The 18,008-nt window shown below is 44.1% G+C and overlaps 1 protein-coding gene across 1 annotated transcript in view; it reads left to right on the forward strand.

Moving 5' to 3' along the window:
- Positions 1-18,008, forward strand: part of LOC310858631 (echinoderm microtubule-associated protein-like 6) — a gene marked incomplete at its 5' end in the record, with an annotated part of 64,486 nt that overhangs the window by 13,289 nt on the left and 33,189 nt on the right. The window contains 14 exon segments of the mRNA XM_083764824.1: positions 2,210-2,411; positions 3,164-3,301; positions 3,545-3,676; positions 5,297-5,421; positions 5,900-6,109; positions 7,379-7,546; positions 12,265-12,371; positions 12,581-12,681; positions 12,822-13,008; positions 13,652-13,757; positions 13,993-14,086; positions 14,320-14,420; positions 14,843-15,045; positions 17,888-17,999. Coding sequence (XP_083620950.1) covers positions 2,210-2,411; positions 3,164-3,301; positions 3,545-3,676; positions 5,297-5,421; positions 5,900-6,109; positions 7,379-7,546; positions 12,265-12,371; positions 12,581-12,681; positions 12,822-13,008; positions 13,652-13,757; positions 13,993-14,086; positions 14,320-14,420; positions 14,843-15,045; positions 17,888-17,999 — 1,986 coding nt within the window.

Below are 18,008 nucleotides of genomic sequence, written 5' to 3' on the forward strand. Positions count from 1 at the left end.
TACCATTAGGAGAGATAACATGGTGTTGGTACCATTAGGAGAGATAACATGATGTTGGTACCATTAGAAGAGAACATGATGTTGGTACCATTAGGAGAGATAACATGATGTTGGTACCATTAGAAGAGAACATGATGTTGGTACCATTAGGAGAGATTACATGATGTTGGTACCATTAGGAGAGATAACATGATGTTGGTACCATTAGAAGAGAACATGATGTTGGTACCATTAGGAGAGATAACATGATGTTGGTACCATTAGGAGAGATAACGTGATGTTGGTACCATTAGGGGAGATAACATGATGTTGGTACCATTAGGAGAGATAACATGATGTTGGTACCATTAGGAGAGATAACATGATGTTGGTACCATTAGGAGAGATAACATGATGTTGGTACCATTAGGAGAGATAACATGGTGTTGGTACCATTAGGAGAGACAACATGATGTTGGTACCATTAGGAGAGATAACATGGTGTTGGGTACCATTAGGAGAGATAACATGATGTTGGTACCATTAGGAGAGATAACATGATGTTGGTACCATTAGGAGAGATAACATGGTGTTGGTACCATTAGGAGAGATTACATGATGTTGGTACCATTAGGAGAGATAACATGATGTTGGTACCATTAGGAGAGATAACATGGTGTTGGTACCATTAGGAGAGATAACATGATGTTGGTACCATTAGGAGAGATAACGTGATGTTGGTACCATTAGGAGAGATAACATGGTGTTGGTACCATTAGGAGAGATAACGTGATGTTGGTACCATTAGGAGAGATAACGTGATGTTGGTACCATTAGGAGAGATAACGTGATGTTGGTACCATTAGGAGAGATAACGTGATGTTGGTACCATTAGGGGAGATAACATGATGTTGGTACCATTAGGAGAGATAACATGATGTTGGTACCATTAGGAGAGATAACATGATGTTGGTACCATTAGGAGAGATAACATGATGTTGGTACCATTAGGAGAGATAACATGGTGTTGGTACCATTAGGAGAGACAACATGATGTTGGTACCATTAGGAGAGATAACATGGTGTTGGTACCATTAGGAGAGATAACATGATGTTGGTACCATTAGGAGAGATAACATGATGTTGGTACCATTAGGAGAGATAACATGGTGTTGGTACCATTAGGAGAGATAACATGATGTTGGTACCATTAGGAGAGATAACATGATGTTGGTACCATTAGGAGAGATAACATGGTGTTGGTACCATTAGGAGAGATAACATGATGTTGGTACCATTAGGAGAGATAACATGATGTTGGTACCAATAGGAGAGATAACATGATGTTGGTACCATTAGGAGAGATAACATGGTGTTGGTACCATTAGGAGAGATAACATGATGTTGGTACCATTAGGAGAGATAACATGGTGTTGGTACCATTAGGAGAGATAACATGATGTTGGTACCATTAGGAGAGATAACATGGTGTTGGTACCATTAGGAGAGATAACATGATGTTGGTACCATTAGGAGAGATAACATGGTGTTGGTACCATTAGGAGAGATAACATGATGTTGGTACCATTAGGAGAGATAACATGGTGTTGGTACCATTAGGAGAGATAACATGGTGTTGGTACCATTAGGAGAGATAACATGATGTTGGTACCATTAGGAGAGATAACATGGTGTTGGTACCATTAGGAGAGATAACATGATGTTGGTACCATTAGGAGAGATAAAATGGTGTTGGTACCATTAGGAGAGATAACATGGTGTTGGTACCATTAGGAGAGATACCATGGTGTTGGTACCATTAGGAGAGATAACATGATGTTGGTACCATTAGGAGAGATAACATGGTGTTGGTACCATTAGGAGAGATAACATGATGTTAAATATCTAATTAGGATTTCCCTCCCTCCCCCCCTATCTCTCCCCCCCCTCCCACCGCCCCCCTCTCTCTCCTCCCCCCTCCCCCTCTCTCTCCCCTCCCCCCCTCCCCTCCTCTCCCCCTCTCTCCCCTTCCCCCTCCCACCACCCCCTCTCTCCCCCCCTCCCCCTCTCTCTCCCCCCTCCCCCTCCCCCCTCCCCTCCTCTCCCCCCCTCCCCCTCCCCCTCTCCTCTCTCTCTCTCTCTCTCTCTCTCTCTCTCTCTCTCTCTCTCTCTCTCTCTCTCTCTCTCTCTCTCTCTCTCTCTCTCTCTCTCTCCCTTGTGGTCCCTGTAGGTCTCTCTATCCGCAGTGTGTGCTGGAAGGCTGACCGGGTGCTGGCGGGGACTCAGGACAGTGAGATCTTCGAGGTGATGGTCAGGGAGCGGGACAAGCCCGTCCTGCTGATGCAGGGTCACAGCGAGGGCGAGCTGTGGGCTCTGGACGTCCACCCCAAGCAGGCCGTGGCCGTGACGGGCAGCGATGACCACTCTGTCAGGTAACACCATGTAGATGACCACTCTGTCAGGTAACACCATGTAGATGACCACTCTGTCAGGTAACACCATGTAGATGACCACTCTGTCAGGTAACACCATGTAGATGACCACTCTGTCAGGTAACACCATGTAGTAACACCATGTAGATGACCACTCTGTCAGGTAACACCATGTAGATGACCACTCTGTCAGGTAACACCATGTAGATGACCACTCTGTAAACAGCATGTAGATGACCACTCTGTCAGGTAACACCATGTAGATGACCACTCTGTAAATACCATGTAGATGACCACTCTGTCAGGTAACACCATGTAGATGTCCACTCTGTCAGGTAACACCATGTAGATGACCACTCTGTCAGGTAACACCATGTAGATGACCACTCTGTAAACACCATGTAGATGACCACTCTGTAAACACCATGTAGATGACCACTCTGTAAACACCATGTAGATGACCACTCTGTCAGGTAACACCATGTAGATGACCACTCTGTCAGGTAACCAACATCTATTTAACCTCCATTCAGGATGGACGGGAAGCCCTGTTGGTGTTTCTATAAGCTTTATAGCTATTGAAAAAATAGCAGATCTACAAGCTTTTTCGAAAAAATCGTTGACCACACCCTCCTGGCCAGGTGTATAACATGTCATTGTGGGCGTGTCCACAGGTTGACCACACCCTCCTGGTCAGGTGTATAACATGTCATTGTGGGCGTGTCTACATGTCATTGTGGGCGTGTCTACAGGTTGTGGAGCCTCCCAGACCACACCCTATTGGCCCGGTGTAACATGGAGGAGGCGGTCCGAAGCGTCTCGTTCAACAACGATGGATCTCAGCTGGCTCTGGGGATGAAGGACGGATCCTTCACGGTACTCCGAGTCAGGTAGGATTACTACTGTACTATTACTACTACTATTACCACTATACTGTACTACTGCTGCTGGACAAGATCCTTCACTGTACTCAGAGTCAGGTTTTATTACTCTGATTACTGTTAAAATACTCACAACCTTGTCTGTCTGTCTGTCTGTCTGTCTGTCTGTCTGTCTGTCTGTCTGTCTGTCTGTCTGTCTGTCTGTCTGTCTGTCTGTCTGTCTGTCTGTCTGTCTGTCTGTCTGTCCCTCAGGGACATGACAGAGGTGGTCCACATCAAAGACAGGAAGGAAGTGATCCATGAGCTGAAGTTTTCTCCGGACGGGTCCTTCCTGGCCGTGGGATCTAACGATGGCCTGGTGGATGTTTACGCCGTCGGCCAGAGGTACTAATATATGTAAATATATGTAAATATAACTATCTGTGGGATCTAACGACGGCCTGGGGGATGTTTACGCTGTCGGAGAGAGGTATTAATATAGGGTAATAGAGAGTACAGTACAGTACAGTACAGTACAGTACAGTACAGTACAGTACAGCACAGCACAGCACAGCACAGCACAGCACAGCACCACTTACTTCAGACGGGTCTGATTAAACCATCAAGTGTAATCAAATTAAAAACATATTTATCTAAACGGTACAAGAAAGTTGTAGAATGTAAATCACTCCATCTGTTTATGTTCATCTTAATTCATATTTAATTATGTAATTTCCATCTACGTGTATCTGATCCCCGTAATAAAGAGGAAGGCTTTAAGTTTGTCTTAAGCTATTAGTTTGAGTTGTGAAGCGATTAATCCTCAAAATCAGCACTTAAAGGACCACTTCACCACTTTTCAACTTATATCTTCATATAATAGGTCCTCACTAATAATCATGATAAAATGGCACGGAGGAGGGCTGTGGGCAGTTTAGAAACTGTCTTCCAATGACATCATCATTAGGCAGATTTTTATTTTTTAAACTGTGCATGAGACCTTTGACCTTTGTGGGATGGCATCCATCTGGATTGTACCTTTTGTGGACTAATTCTTCTGTTGATCTAATAAACCTTTTGATTGCACCAAGTACCTCGTCTGTCCACGTCGTCTATTTGGGAAACCACCTACAATGTCTCTCTCTGAGCCTCCCTGGTGGTAGGGTCTTGGTATTACAGATGTCTCTCTCTGAGCCTCCCTGGTGGTAGGTTCTTGGTATTACAGATGTCATATGTCTGTCATATGTCTGTCTCTCTCTGAGCCTCCCTGGTGGTAGGGTCTTGGTATTACAGATGTCTCTCTCTGAGCCTCCCTGGTGGTAGGTTATTGGTATTACAGATGTCATATGTCTGTCATATGTCTGTCTCTCTCTGAGCCTCCCTGGTGGTAGGGTCTTGGTATTACAGATGTCACATGTCTGTCTTTGTTGTTACTGGCAGAGCTGTGTAACATTTATTTGCCTCTTCTCTTGGTCTCGTAAAAGAGACTATGGTCTCAATGTGATTTTACTGGTTGACTCATTCTTTTTTTTTTTTTTTGCGGCTTACGCCTTTTATTGGTTTTTTGAAGGGACAGACAGTAGGCTGACAGAAAACGGGAGAGAGATGGGGGATGACATGCAGTAAAGGCCGTGTCGGGCTCGGGAGTCGAACCCGCGGCACACTGCGACTGGATTACCAGTCGGGTGCCCAGACGGTTACGCCACCGCCTGGGCTGTTTGACCCATTCTGACCTGAGATCAGATTCATATGAGGTTTCCACTGGACACACACTGGTCTGATTAACTCATTCTGACCTGAGATCAGATTTAAAAAATGTCAGTCGTTCTTCGATTTTTCAAAAATAGCAGACCTACAAGCTCGTGGTATGAGCTTGTAGATCTGCAATTTTTCAACAGCTAAAGCATAACATGATGCTAAAACCAAAATGGGTTCCCGTTCAGAATGTCAAAATGTAATCTGAATGAATGTAATGTGAATGAATGTAATGTGAATGAATGTAATGTGAATGTAATCTGATTACAGGTATAAAAAGGTGGGAGAGTGTAATCGGTCGACGTCGTTCATAACTCATCTTGATTGGTCGGTTGACAGTCGCTTCCTTCAGACCAATGACGGAGCAGCGGAGAGGCTGTTCTACAGGATGCCAGGTACTACTGTGCGTGTGCGTGCGTGTGCGTGTGCGTGCGCGTGTGCATGTGCATGCTTGTGCGCGTGTGGGTGTGCGTGCGTGTAAAAAGGTGAGTTAAATGCCTTAGGTCATATTCGACCATAGGCCAATCATATTGTAAAGAGGAAGCAAAGCTGACCTTTGAACTTTGACATCTGACCTTGCTTTCAGCAGGGAAGCTCTCCAAGGAGGAAGCGACCCTGACCGTGACCTTTGTGACCTCTATGACCTTTGTGACCTTTGTGACCTTTCAGCAGGGAAGCTGCTCTCCAAGGAGGAATCGACCCTGAACTTGACCTTTGTGACCTTTGTGACCTTTCAGCAGGGAAGCTGCTCTCCAAGGAGGAATCGACCCTGAACTTGACCTTTGTGACCTTTGTGACCTTTCAGCAGTGAAGCTGCTGTCCAAGGAGGAAGCGACCATGAACTTGACCTTTGTGACCTTTGTGACCTTTCAGCAGGGAAGCTGCTGTCCAAGGAGGAAGCGAAGGGGATCCACTGGATGAGCTGGACGGGGGTCCTGGGGTCAGAGGTCAACGGGATCTGGTCCAAATACTCCACGTCCATCGACGTCAACTCTGTGGACGCCAATTATAGCAGCGCCGTGTTGGTGACCGGGGACGACTACGGACTGGTCAAACTGTACCGCTTCCCCTGTCTGAAGAAAGGTTATTATTATTACTATTACTATTACTATTACTATTACTATTACTATTACTATTACTATTACTATTACTATTATTATTATTATTATTATATGTGTTGGTGACCAGGGACGACTACGGACTGGTCAAACTGTACCGCTTCCCCTGTCTGAAGAAAGGTTATTATTATTATTATTATTATGATTATGATTATGATTATGATTACTATTACTATTACTATTACTATTACTATTATTATTATTATATGTGTTGGTGACCGGGGACGACTATGGGCTGGTCAAACTGTACCGCTTCCCCTGTCTGAAGAAAGGTTATTATTATGATTATTATGATTATGATTATGATTATTATTATCATTACTATATGTGTTGGTGACGGGCGACGACTATGGGCTGGTCAAACTGTACCTCTTCCCCTGTCTGAAGAAAGGTTATTATGATTATGATTATGATTATTATTGTTATTGTTATTATTATTATTATTATTATTATTATTATTATTATTATTATTATTATTATTATTATTATTATTATATGTGTTGGTGACCGGGGATGACTATGGACTGGTCAAACTATACAGGTCTTATTTCTGTCTGAAGAAAGGTATGAATAGTATTACTTGCTCAAGCAGAGCGTGCCAGTATTAATGCTGGTGCGAATGTGCGTCTGCTCGGAGGTTTATATACTGACGTAATGAAGATATGTATCAATGGAGGTTTATACTGACGTAATGAAGATATGTATCAATGGAGGTTTATATACTGACGTAATGAAGATATGTATCAATGGAGGTTTATATACTGACGTAATGAAGATATGTATCAATGGAGGTTTATATAACGTAATGAAGATATGTATCAATGGAGGTTTATATAACGTAATGAAGATATGTATCAATGGAGGTTTATATAACGTAATGAAGATATGTATCAATGGAGGTTTATATAACGTAATGAAGATATGTATCAATGGAGGTTTATATACTGACATAATGAAGATATGTATCAATGGAGGTTTATATAACGTAATGAAGATATGTATCAATGGAGGTTTATATACTGACATAATGAAGATATGTATCAATGCCGGGTTACAACTGGCTGTCGATGGTGACGTAATGAAGACAGACATGTATGCATACAGACATTACCTTTAATTCACCCGACACTGAAACATATCCTAATTTACTGATAGAGTAATATCCATTCATCCATTTTATATTCATTCATCCATTTTGTTTGTGTGTGTGCGTGCGTTGCGTTGCGTCCAACAGCGGCTAAGTTTAAGAAGTACCTGGGCCACTCGGCCCATGTGACCAACGTGCGCTGGTCCAATGACCTGCAGTGGGTCCTCAGCACCGGGGGGGCCGACCACTCCGTGTTCCAGTGGAGGTTCCTCCCAGAGGGCGTCATGAACGGAGTCCTGGAGCCCTTACTGCAAGGTAGGGTACCCTAACACATGGACCCTAGCCCTTACTGCAAGGTAGGGTACCCTAAAACATGGACCCTAGCCCTTACTGCAAGGTAGGGTACCCTAAAACATGGACCCTAGCCCTCACTGCAAGGTAGGATACCCTAAAACATGGACCCTAGCCCTCACTGCAAGGTAGGGTACCCTAAAACATGGACCCTAGCCCTTACTGCAAGGTAGGGTACCCTAAAACATGGACCCTAGCCCTCACTGCAAGGTAGGGTACCCTAAAACATACCCCTATACCCCATACCCCATAAACACTAACCATGAGAGTCCTGGAGCCCTTACTGCAAGGTAGGGTACCCTAAAACATAGACCCTAGCCCCCTATACCCCATAAACACTAACCCTGAGGGTACTGGAGCCCTCACTGCAAGGTAGGGTACCCTAAAACATGGACCCTAGCCCCCATACCCCATAAACCCCACTGCAAGGTACCCCTATACCCCATAAACACTAGCCCTGAGGGCCCTGGAGCCCTGACTGCAAGGTACCCTGAAACCAGCGATCCTCAAAATGACAGGCTTGGGGATCTGTTAAGAACAGACCTGCAGCGTGTAGCCTCAGTGTTTGTAAACAAATCGTTGCACTCTAGACTCTAGAGTGCTGAACCAGGTTCTCACAGGGTTAAAAAACTACGTTTCTATGTCAGTGGTTCTCACAGGGTTAAAAAACTATGCTTCTATGTCAGTGGTTCTCACAGGGTTAAAAAACTATGTTTCTATGTCAGTGGTTCTCACAGGGTTAAAAAACTATGTTTCTATGTCAGTGGTTCTCACAGGGTTAAGAAACTATGTTTCTATGTCAGTGGTTCTCACAGGGTTAAAAAACTATGTTTCTATGTCAGTGGTTCTCACAGGGTTAACAAACTATGTTTCTATGTCAGTGGTTCTCACAGGGTTAAAAAACTATGTTTCTATGTCAGTGGTTCTCACAGGGTTAAAAAACTATGTTTCTATGTCAGTGGTTCTCACAGGGTTAAACCCTATGTTTCTATGTCAGTGGTTCTCACAGGGTTAACAAACTATGTTTCTATGTCAGTGGTTCTCACAGGGTTAAAAACTATGTTTCTATGTCAGTGGTTCTCACAGGGTTAAAAAACTATGTTTCTATGTCAGTGGTTCTCACAGGGTTAAAACACTGTTTATATGTCAGTGGTTCCCACAGGGTTAAAAAACTGTGTTTCTATGTCAGTGGTTCTCACAGGGTTAAACCCTATGTTTCTATGTCAGTGGTTCTCACAGGGTTAACAAACTATGTTTCTATGTCAGTGGTTCTCACAGGGTTAAAAACTATGTTTCTATGTCAGTGGTTCTCACAGGGTTAAGAAACTATGTTTCTATGTCAGTGGTTCTCACAGGGTTAAACCCCATGTTTCTATGTCAGTGGTTCTCACAGGGTTAAAAAACTGTGTTTCTATGTCGGTGGTTCTCACAGGGTTAAAAAAACTGTGTTTCTATGTCAGTGGTTCTCACAGGGTTAAAACACTATGTTTCTATGTCAGTGGTTCTCACAGGGTTAAAAACTGTTTATATGTCAGTGGTTCTCACAGGGTTAAACAACTATGTTTCTATGTCAGTGGTTCTCACAGGGTTAAAAAAACTTTTTCTATGTCAGTGGTTCTCACAGGGTTAAAAAACTATGTTTCTATGTCAGTGGTTCTCACAGGGTTAAACCCTATGTTTCTATGTCAGTGGTTCTCACAGGGTTAAAAAACTATGTTTCTATGTCAGTGGTTCTCACAGGGTTAAAAAACTATGTTTCTATGTCTTTCTATGTTCAGCACCATGGAGAGAACCTGCAGGTTCTCTCCATGGTGCTGAAGCAGGTTCTCTCCATGGTGCTGAAGCAGGTTCTCTCCATGGTGCTGAAGCAGGTTCTCTCTCCATGGTGCTGAAGCATGTTCTCTCTCCATGGTGCTGAAGCAGGTTCTCTCCATGGTGCTGAAGCAGGTTCTCTCCATGGTGCTGAAGCAGGTTCTCTCTCCATGGTGCTGAAGCAGGTTCTCTCCATGGCGCTGAAGCCAGGTGTTTTAAAGGGCAAATAACATGCATTTTAAAACTGCTTTTAATATTTAATAATCATATTGTCTATGTCCCTCAAAGTTATTTCTAATGGTTTGAGCCTCAATCACCACTCTGATATAACCAGGCCTTGACATTTCTTTCTGGACTTTGAAAGCAGTTTTAGCTGCAGTACCACAATGTCCTGAGGTGGTGGGGGTGCTGATATGCAGATTATTTAATATTTGAGTCATTATAATACTGATGCTAGATAAAACCAGGCTTGTTTCCATTCCATGCCAGCTTGGAAAATCAACAATGTTGGACATTGTAAACAAAGTGGAAATGCAAATTTGGAACTGAAGACTGAAGAAGAGGAGGAATTATACAAAGTAGGGTGACATTGATGACATCACGATGAGGCCAAAATCAGTCGAGCTGTTCCTGAGAGCAATTTCCAATAAAACACCCATATGACATGAAAGCCTGATTGTTTTTTGGGGGGATAGAAAACACACATGGGAGCCCCAGAAACACAAAAGAAATTGAAAAAGTTGAATTTTATGTTATAGGTCCTTTAAGCATTGTCATACTTCAGCTATTGAAAAATAGCAGATCTACAAGCTCATAGTGTGGCACTAAGTGCCGCACTATGAGCTTGTAGATCTGCTATTTTTCTAAATCGTGAAAATTGGGCACAAACGTTTTTAACTCAAATCTTTTCTTCTGTGGAGGGGGTCCCTGGAACTACATATTTTCAGATGGTCAGCGGCCAATTACATTCTATAATTCTGGAGGTCCTTGACATGAAATAGTTTGAGAACCACTGACATAGAAACATAGTTTTTTAACCCTGTGAGAACCACTGACATAGAAACATAGGGTTTTAACCCTGTGAGAACCACTGACATAGAAACATAGTTTTTTTTTAACCCTGTGAGAACCACTGACATAGAAACATAGGGTTTTAACCCTGTGAGAACCACTGACATAGAAACATAGTTTTTTTTAACCCTGTGAGAACCACTGACATAGAAACATAGTTTTTTTAACCCTGTGAGAACCACTGACATAGAAACATGTTTTTTTAACCCTGTGAGAACCAATGACATAGAAACATAGTTTTTTAACCCTGTGAGAACCACTGACAAAGAAACATAGTTTTTTAAACCTGTGAGAACCACTGACATAGAAACATAGTTTTTTTAACCCTGTGAGAACCACTGACATAGAAACATAGGTTTTAACCCTGTGAGAACCACTGACATAGAAACATAGGGTTTAACCCTGTGAGAACCACTGACATAGAAACATGGGTTTTTTTAACCCTGTGAGAACCACTGACATAGAAACATAGGGTTTAACCCTGTGAGAACCACTGACATAGAAACATAGGGTTTAACCCTGTGAGAACCACTGACATAGAAACATGGGGTTTTTTAACCCTGTGAGAACCACTGATATAGAAACATAGGTTTTAACCCTGTGAGAACCACTGACATAGAAACATAGGGTTTTAACCCTGTGAGAACCACTGACATAGAAACATAGTTTTTTTTAACCCTGTGAGAACCACTGACATAGAAACATAGTTTTTTTTAACCCTGTGAGAACCACTGACATAGAAACATGGTTTTTTTAACCCTGTGAGAAACAATGACATAGAAACATAGTTTTTTAACCCTGTGAGAACCACTGACATAGAAACATAGTTTTTTAAACCTGTGAGAACCACTGACATAGAAACATAGGTTTTTTAACCCTGTGAGAACCACTGACATAGAAACATAGGTTTTAACCCTGTGAGAACCACTGACATAGAAACATAGGGTTTAACCCTGTGAGAACCACTGCCATAGAAACATGGGGTTTTTTAACCCTGTGAGAACCACTGACATAGAAACATAGGGTTTAACCCTGTGAGAACCACTGACATAGAAACATAGGGTTTAACCCTGTGAGAGCCACTGACATAGAAACATGGGGTTTTTTAACCCTGTGAGAACCACTGATATAGAAACATAGGTTTTAACCCTGTGAGAACCACTGACATAGAAACATAGGTTTTAACCCTGTGAGAACCACTGATATAGAATTATGGGTTTTAACCCTCTGAGAACCACTGACATAGAAACATAGGTTTTAACCCTGTGAGAACCACTGACATAGAAACATAAGTTTTAACCCTTTGAGAACCACTGATATAGAAACATATAGGTTTTAACCCTGTGAGAACCACTGACATAGAAACATGGTTTTAACCCTGTAAGAACCACTGATATAGAAACATAGCTTTTAACCCTGTGAGAACCACTGACATAGAAACATTTAGAAGACATTTGTAGAATCTGGTCTCAGGTCTAAATGGTATAAGTTAAACCACATGGTGAAAAGAACGGAGAAGACATTTACGCTGATTGACATTTCCCAGAGGTCTATGCAGACTCATAATAATATAAACTCCATTTCACAGAGGGCTATGCAGACTCATATTAATATAAACTCCATTTCCCAGAGGGTAATGCAGACTCATAATAATATAAACTCCATTTCCCAGAGGGCTATGCAGACACATTATTAATATAAACTCCATTTCCCAGAGGGCTATGCAGACTCATATTAATATAAACTCCATTTCCCAGAGGGCTATGCAGACTCATATTAATATAAACTCCATTTCCCAGAGGGCTATGCAGACTCCAACAGCGGCGAGTCAGACTCAGACGTGTCTGATGTTCCAGAGCTGGACTCTGACATCGAACAGGAGTCACAGACCAACTACGAACGCCAGGTCAGTGACACACACACACACACACACACACACACGCCCGCATGCACGCACGCACACACGCATCCACACACGCACGCACACATGCACGCACGCACGCACACACACACGCACGCACGCACGCTAAACACACTAAACTTACTGAACATCACATTAACCTCCCATTGGTTAGCTTCTCATCATGTGACCCGTGTTGGGGGCGGGGCCTACAGGTGTACAAGGAGGACCTCCCACAGCTGAGGAAGAAGCTGATTGGCTCTCTGAAACGGCAGAAAGCACCAGAGGAGGGGCTACGGCTGCAGTTTGTTCACGGGTAACCATAGCTGTGTGTGTGTGTGTGTGTGTGTGTGTGTGTGTGTGTGTGTGTCACATTTGTGACTGTCATAACAACCTGTTCTACTGTGTGTGTGTGCGCGTGCGCATGCGTGTGTGTGTGTGTGTGTGCGCCCCCAGGTACCGTGGGTGTGACTGTCGTAACAACCTGTTCTACAGCCAATCAGGAGAGGTCGTTTACCACGTAGCGGCGGTGGCGGTCGTTTACAACCGCACGACGCACAGCCAGCGGTTCTACCTCGGACACGACGACGACATCCTGTCACTGACCGTACATCCTGTCAAAGACTACACTGCTACGGGACAGGTACTAAAGACTACACTGCTACGGGACAGGTACTAAAGACTACACTGCTACGGGACAGGTACTAAAGACTACACTGCTACGGGAAAGGTACTAAAGACTACACTGCTACGGGACAGGTACTAGTTGGGGCTTTACGCTACTAGTCGACTAGTAAAATCCCACCCGTGTGAACTGAGTGGTGCAACTCCCCTCTCTCCCCCCTCCTCTCTCTCTCTCATTAGCAGGCAACAGTGCAGCACTGTCTCTCTCTCTCTCTGTGTTTCTGGCACAACAGCGCCCCTACTGGTACTCATAGTCATACTGGTGCTCATTAACGTCACATAGGTGAACCAACACGGACATTGCTGTTCCTTTTAGTGGTTCCACTAAAACATGACTAGAAGTGAAAGCCCTCGTACTAGTACACTAGATACTATAATACTACTATAGTACTGTGAAGGAGTATACTGCTACAAGACAGGTAGTACAGTGGACTAGATACTACAACACTACTACAGCACTGTGTGTGTGTGTGTGTGTGTATGTGTATGTGTATGTGTATGTGTATGTGTATGTGTATGTGTATGTGTGTGTGTGTGTGTGTGTGTGTGTGTGTGTGTGTGTGTGTGTGTGTGTGTGCGCGTGCATGTGCGTGTGTGTGCAGGTTGGCAGGGATCCAGCCATCCATGTGTGGGACATCCAGACATTGAAGTGTCTCTCTCTGCTGAGAGGACAACATGGACGAGGAATCTGTGCTCTGGAGTTCACAGGTTAGAGTCACAAGACCTCTGTTAGATATACAAGACCTCTGGAGTTCACAGGTTAGAGTTACAATACCTCTGTTAGATATACAAGACCTCTGGAGTTCACAGGTTAGAGTTACAAGACCTCTGCTAGATATACATTAGAAGACATTATTATTTTGTAGAATCGTCCTCTGGGTTAATTATATGTTAATGATATGTTAATGATATGTTAATGATATGCGTGTCGTTCTGTTTCCAGTGGACGGTAAGACGCTGGTGTCCGTGGGATTGGACGACGGTCATTCCATCGTGGTCTGGGATTGGAAGAGAGGAGAGAAGCTGGCCAAAGCAAGGTACACGCCCACCTGTCAATCAATCTATGTATTCGTTGGATTGTTTGATTGTTTTATTTATATTTTCATTATATCGGCGATAAACGCGTTATTGTGTGTGTGTGTGTGTGTGCGTGTGCGTGTGCGTGTGTGCGTGTGTGTGTGTGTGTGCGTGTGCGTGTGCGTGTGCGTGTGCGTGTGCGTGTGCGTGTGCGTGTGCGTGTGCGTGCGTGTGCATGTGCGTGCGCGTACAGGGGTCATAAGGACAAGATCTTCGTCATTAAGACCAACCCGTTCAGAATGGACAAACTGGTGACTGTTGGGATCAAACACATCAAGTTCTGGCAGCACTCGGGTATTTATATTTGTATTTGTATTTGTTATTGTAATTTTATTTATAAAACTTGAAATAGTTAAAAAAACAGTTCTAACCCTAACGTTGTTAATCTGTAGTTCTATTCTCTACCAGGTGGAGGTCTGACGTTGTTAATCTGTAGTTCTATTCTCTACCAGGTGGAGGCCTGACGTTGTTAATCTGTAGTTCTATTCTCTACCAGGTGGAGGCCTGACGTTGTTAATCTGTAGTTCTATTCTCTACCAGGTGGAGGCCTGACGTTGTTAATCTGTAGTTCTATTCTCTACCAGGTGGAGGCCTGACGTTGTTAATCTGTAGTTCTATTCTCTACCAGGTGGAGGCCTGACGTTGTTAATCTGTAGTTCTATTCTCTACCAGGTGGAGGTCTGACGTTGTTAATCTGTAGTTCTATTCTCTACCAGGTGGAGGCCTGACGTTCAAGCGCGGTATTTTCGGGAACCTGGGCAAACAGGAGACGATGATGTCGGCGTGCTTCGGTCGCTCGGAGGAGCTGCTGTTCTCGGGCGCCGTGAGCGGAGACGTTTACGTCTGGAGAGACACCACGCTGGTGAAGAGCATCAAGGCCCACGACGGACCAGTGTTCACCATGTGCTCCCTGGACAAGGTAACGATGGACCATGTGCTCCCTGGACAAGGTAACCATGGACCATGTTCTCCCTGGACAAGGTAACCATGGACCATGTGCTCCCTGGACAAGGTAACGATGGACCAGTGGTCACCATGTGCTCCCTGGACAAGGTAACGATGGACCAGTGGTCACCATGTGCTCCCTGGACAAGGTAACGATGGACCAGTGGTCACCATGTGCTCCCTGGACAAGGTAACCATGGACCATGTGCTCCCTGGACAAGGTAACCATGGACCAAGTGCTCCCTGGACAAGGTAACCATGGACCAGTGGTCACCATGTGCTCCCTGGACAAGGTAACCATGGACCATGTGTTCCCTGGACAAGGTAACCATGGACCATGTGTTCCCTGGACAAGGTAACCATGGACCAGTGTTCACCATGTGCTCCATGGACAAGGTAACCATGGACCATGTGTTCCCTGGACAAGGTAACCATGGACCAGTGTTCACCATGTGCTCCATGGACAAGGTAAGGATGGACCAGTGGTCACCATGTGCTCCCTGGACAAGGTAACCATGGACCAGTGTTCACCATGTGCTCCATGGACAAGGTAAGGATGGACCAGTGGTCACCATGTGCTCCCTGGACAAGGTAACCATGGACCATGTGTTCCCTGGACAAGGTAACCATGGACCAGTGTTCACCATGTGCTCCATGGACAAGGTAAGGATGGACCAGTGGTCACCATGTGTTCCCTGGACAAGGTAACCATGGACCAGTGTTCACCATGTGCTCCCTGGACAAGGTAACCATGGACCATGTGTTCCCTGGACAAGGTAACCATGGACCATGTGCTCCCTGGACAAGGTAACCATGGACCATGTGTTCCCTGGACAAGGTAACCATGGACCATGTGTTCCCTGGACAAGGTAACCATGGACCAGTGTTCACCATGTGCTCCATGGACAAGGTAACCATGGACCATGTGTTCCCTGGACAAGGTAACCATGGACCAGTGTTCACCATGTGCTCCATGGACAAGGTAAGGATGGACCAGTGGTCACCATGTGCTCCCTGGACAAGGTAACCATGGACCTGTGTTCACCATGTGCTCCATGGACATGGTAAGGATGGACCATGTGCTCCCTGGACAAGGTAACGATGGACCATGTGTTCCCTGGACAAGGTAACCATGGACCAGTGTTCACCATGTGCTCCATGGACAAGGTAAGGATGGACCAGTGGTCACCATGTGCTCCCTGGACAAGGTAACCATGGACCTGTGTTCACCATGTGCTCCATGGACATGGTAAGGATGGACCATGTGCTCCCTGGACAAGGTAACGATGGACCATGTGCTCCCTGGACAAGGTAACCATGGACCATGTGTTCCCTGGACAAGGTAACCATGGACCAGTGTTCACCATGTGCTCCCTGGACATGGTAACGATGGACCATGTGCTCCCTGGACATGGTAACAATGGACCATGTGCTCCCTGGACAAGGTAAGGATGGACCATGTGCTCCCTGGACAAGGTAACTCACTGACTGACTGACTCACTAACTGACTCACTGACTGACTCACTGTGTCAGGGTGAGTTCAGAGGACCCAAAAGCACTACGACCAAAAGGCAGGATTCACAGTTCAGGATGTTTATTAAACAATAACTTAAACTTCCCATAAAATGGGGCAGGCAAAACATGGTAGACACTCTGACATGAAATGACGAACTGACAAGGGACTGAACAAACTGGGGTATATAAATAGACAAAGACTAACTAGACACAGGTGAACTCAAAATACAATCAAACACAGGATAGGCTAACAGGACAAACAGAACACAGGTGACTAGGGTTACACTAATACAGGGAGGTGAGACAAGGCAGGTGACATCAAACAAGGCAGACAGGAAACACAGGAACAAGACTACAAAATAAGAGTACACACTAAACCAACCGGGTAACAGAAAACCAAACAGAACAAGACATGGCAAAATACTGAACATAAAACAACCACATAACCATTAAGGTCAAGCCACATATTAATCCAGTGGTGTGGACCTAAGTCAATGCTCAAATACAAAGGCAGAGGAGCGAGGCGTGACACACTGACTGACTGACTGACTCACTAACTGACTCACTAACTGACTCACTAGAGTCTTCACCATGTGTTCACTAGACAAGCTGTTCTCATGGTTTTCAACTAGTCTAGTTCCTTAACTACCTTCAATAATATTAATACTGGTAATAATACATAAATCACCAAGTTTTACCTTGAGCAGAGAGAACACCATTTAAACGGTACGGTTGGCTCTATTCATCTAACTCACAGCTATGTTTAAGCTTTTATTGACATGACTGACTGAAGCTTTTATTTCATATTTATGTGTTGAGTTAAGCTTTGATACTTTTGTCAGACATGCTCTAGTATGTCTGGAGTCTTGCTGTGCTATTAACTCATTTTGGATTATTTTTTTAAATCCATGTTTTACTTTTCATTCATGTCCAGGGGTTTATTAAAGGAGTAATGTTGTCATTCATGTTCAGGGTTTATTAAAGGAGTAATGTTGTCATTCATGGTCAGGGTTTATTAAAGGAGTAATGTTGTCATTCATGTTCAGGGGTTTATTACAGGAGTATTGTTGTTATTCATGTTCAGGGGTTTATTAAAGGAGTAATGTTGTCATTCATGTTCAGGGTTTATTACAGGATTATTGTTTCATTCATGTTCAGGGGTTATTACAAGAGTATTGTTTCATTCATGTTCAGGGTTTATTAAACGAGTAATGTTGTCTTTCATGTTCAGGGGTTATTTCAAGAGTATTGTTTCATTCATGTTCAGGGTTTATTAAAGGAGTAATGTCATTCATGTTCAGGGGTTTGTGACCGGCGGTAAGGACGGCATCGTGGAGCTCTGGGACGATGCGTTCGACCGATGTCTGAAAACCTACGCTATCAAGAGGTCTGCCCTGTCGCCCTCCTCCAAAGGTATCTGTC

This window comes from Protomyctophum parallelum (assembly GCF_964188405.1).
Source record: "Protomyctophum parallelum genome assembly, chromosome: 5".
NCBI classification, from domain to species: domain Eukaryota; kingdom Metazoa; phylum Chordata; class Actinopteri; order Myctophiformes; family Myctophidae; genus Protomyctophum; species Protomyctophum parallelum.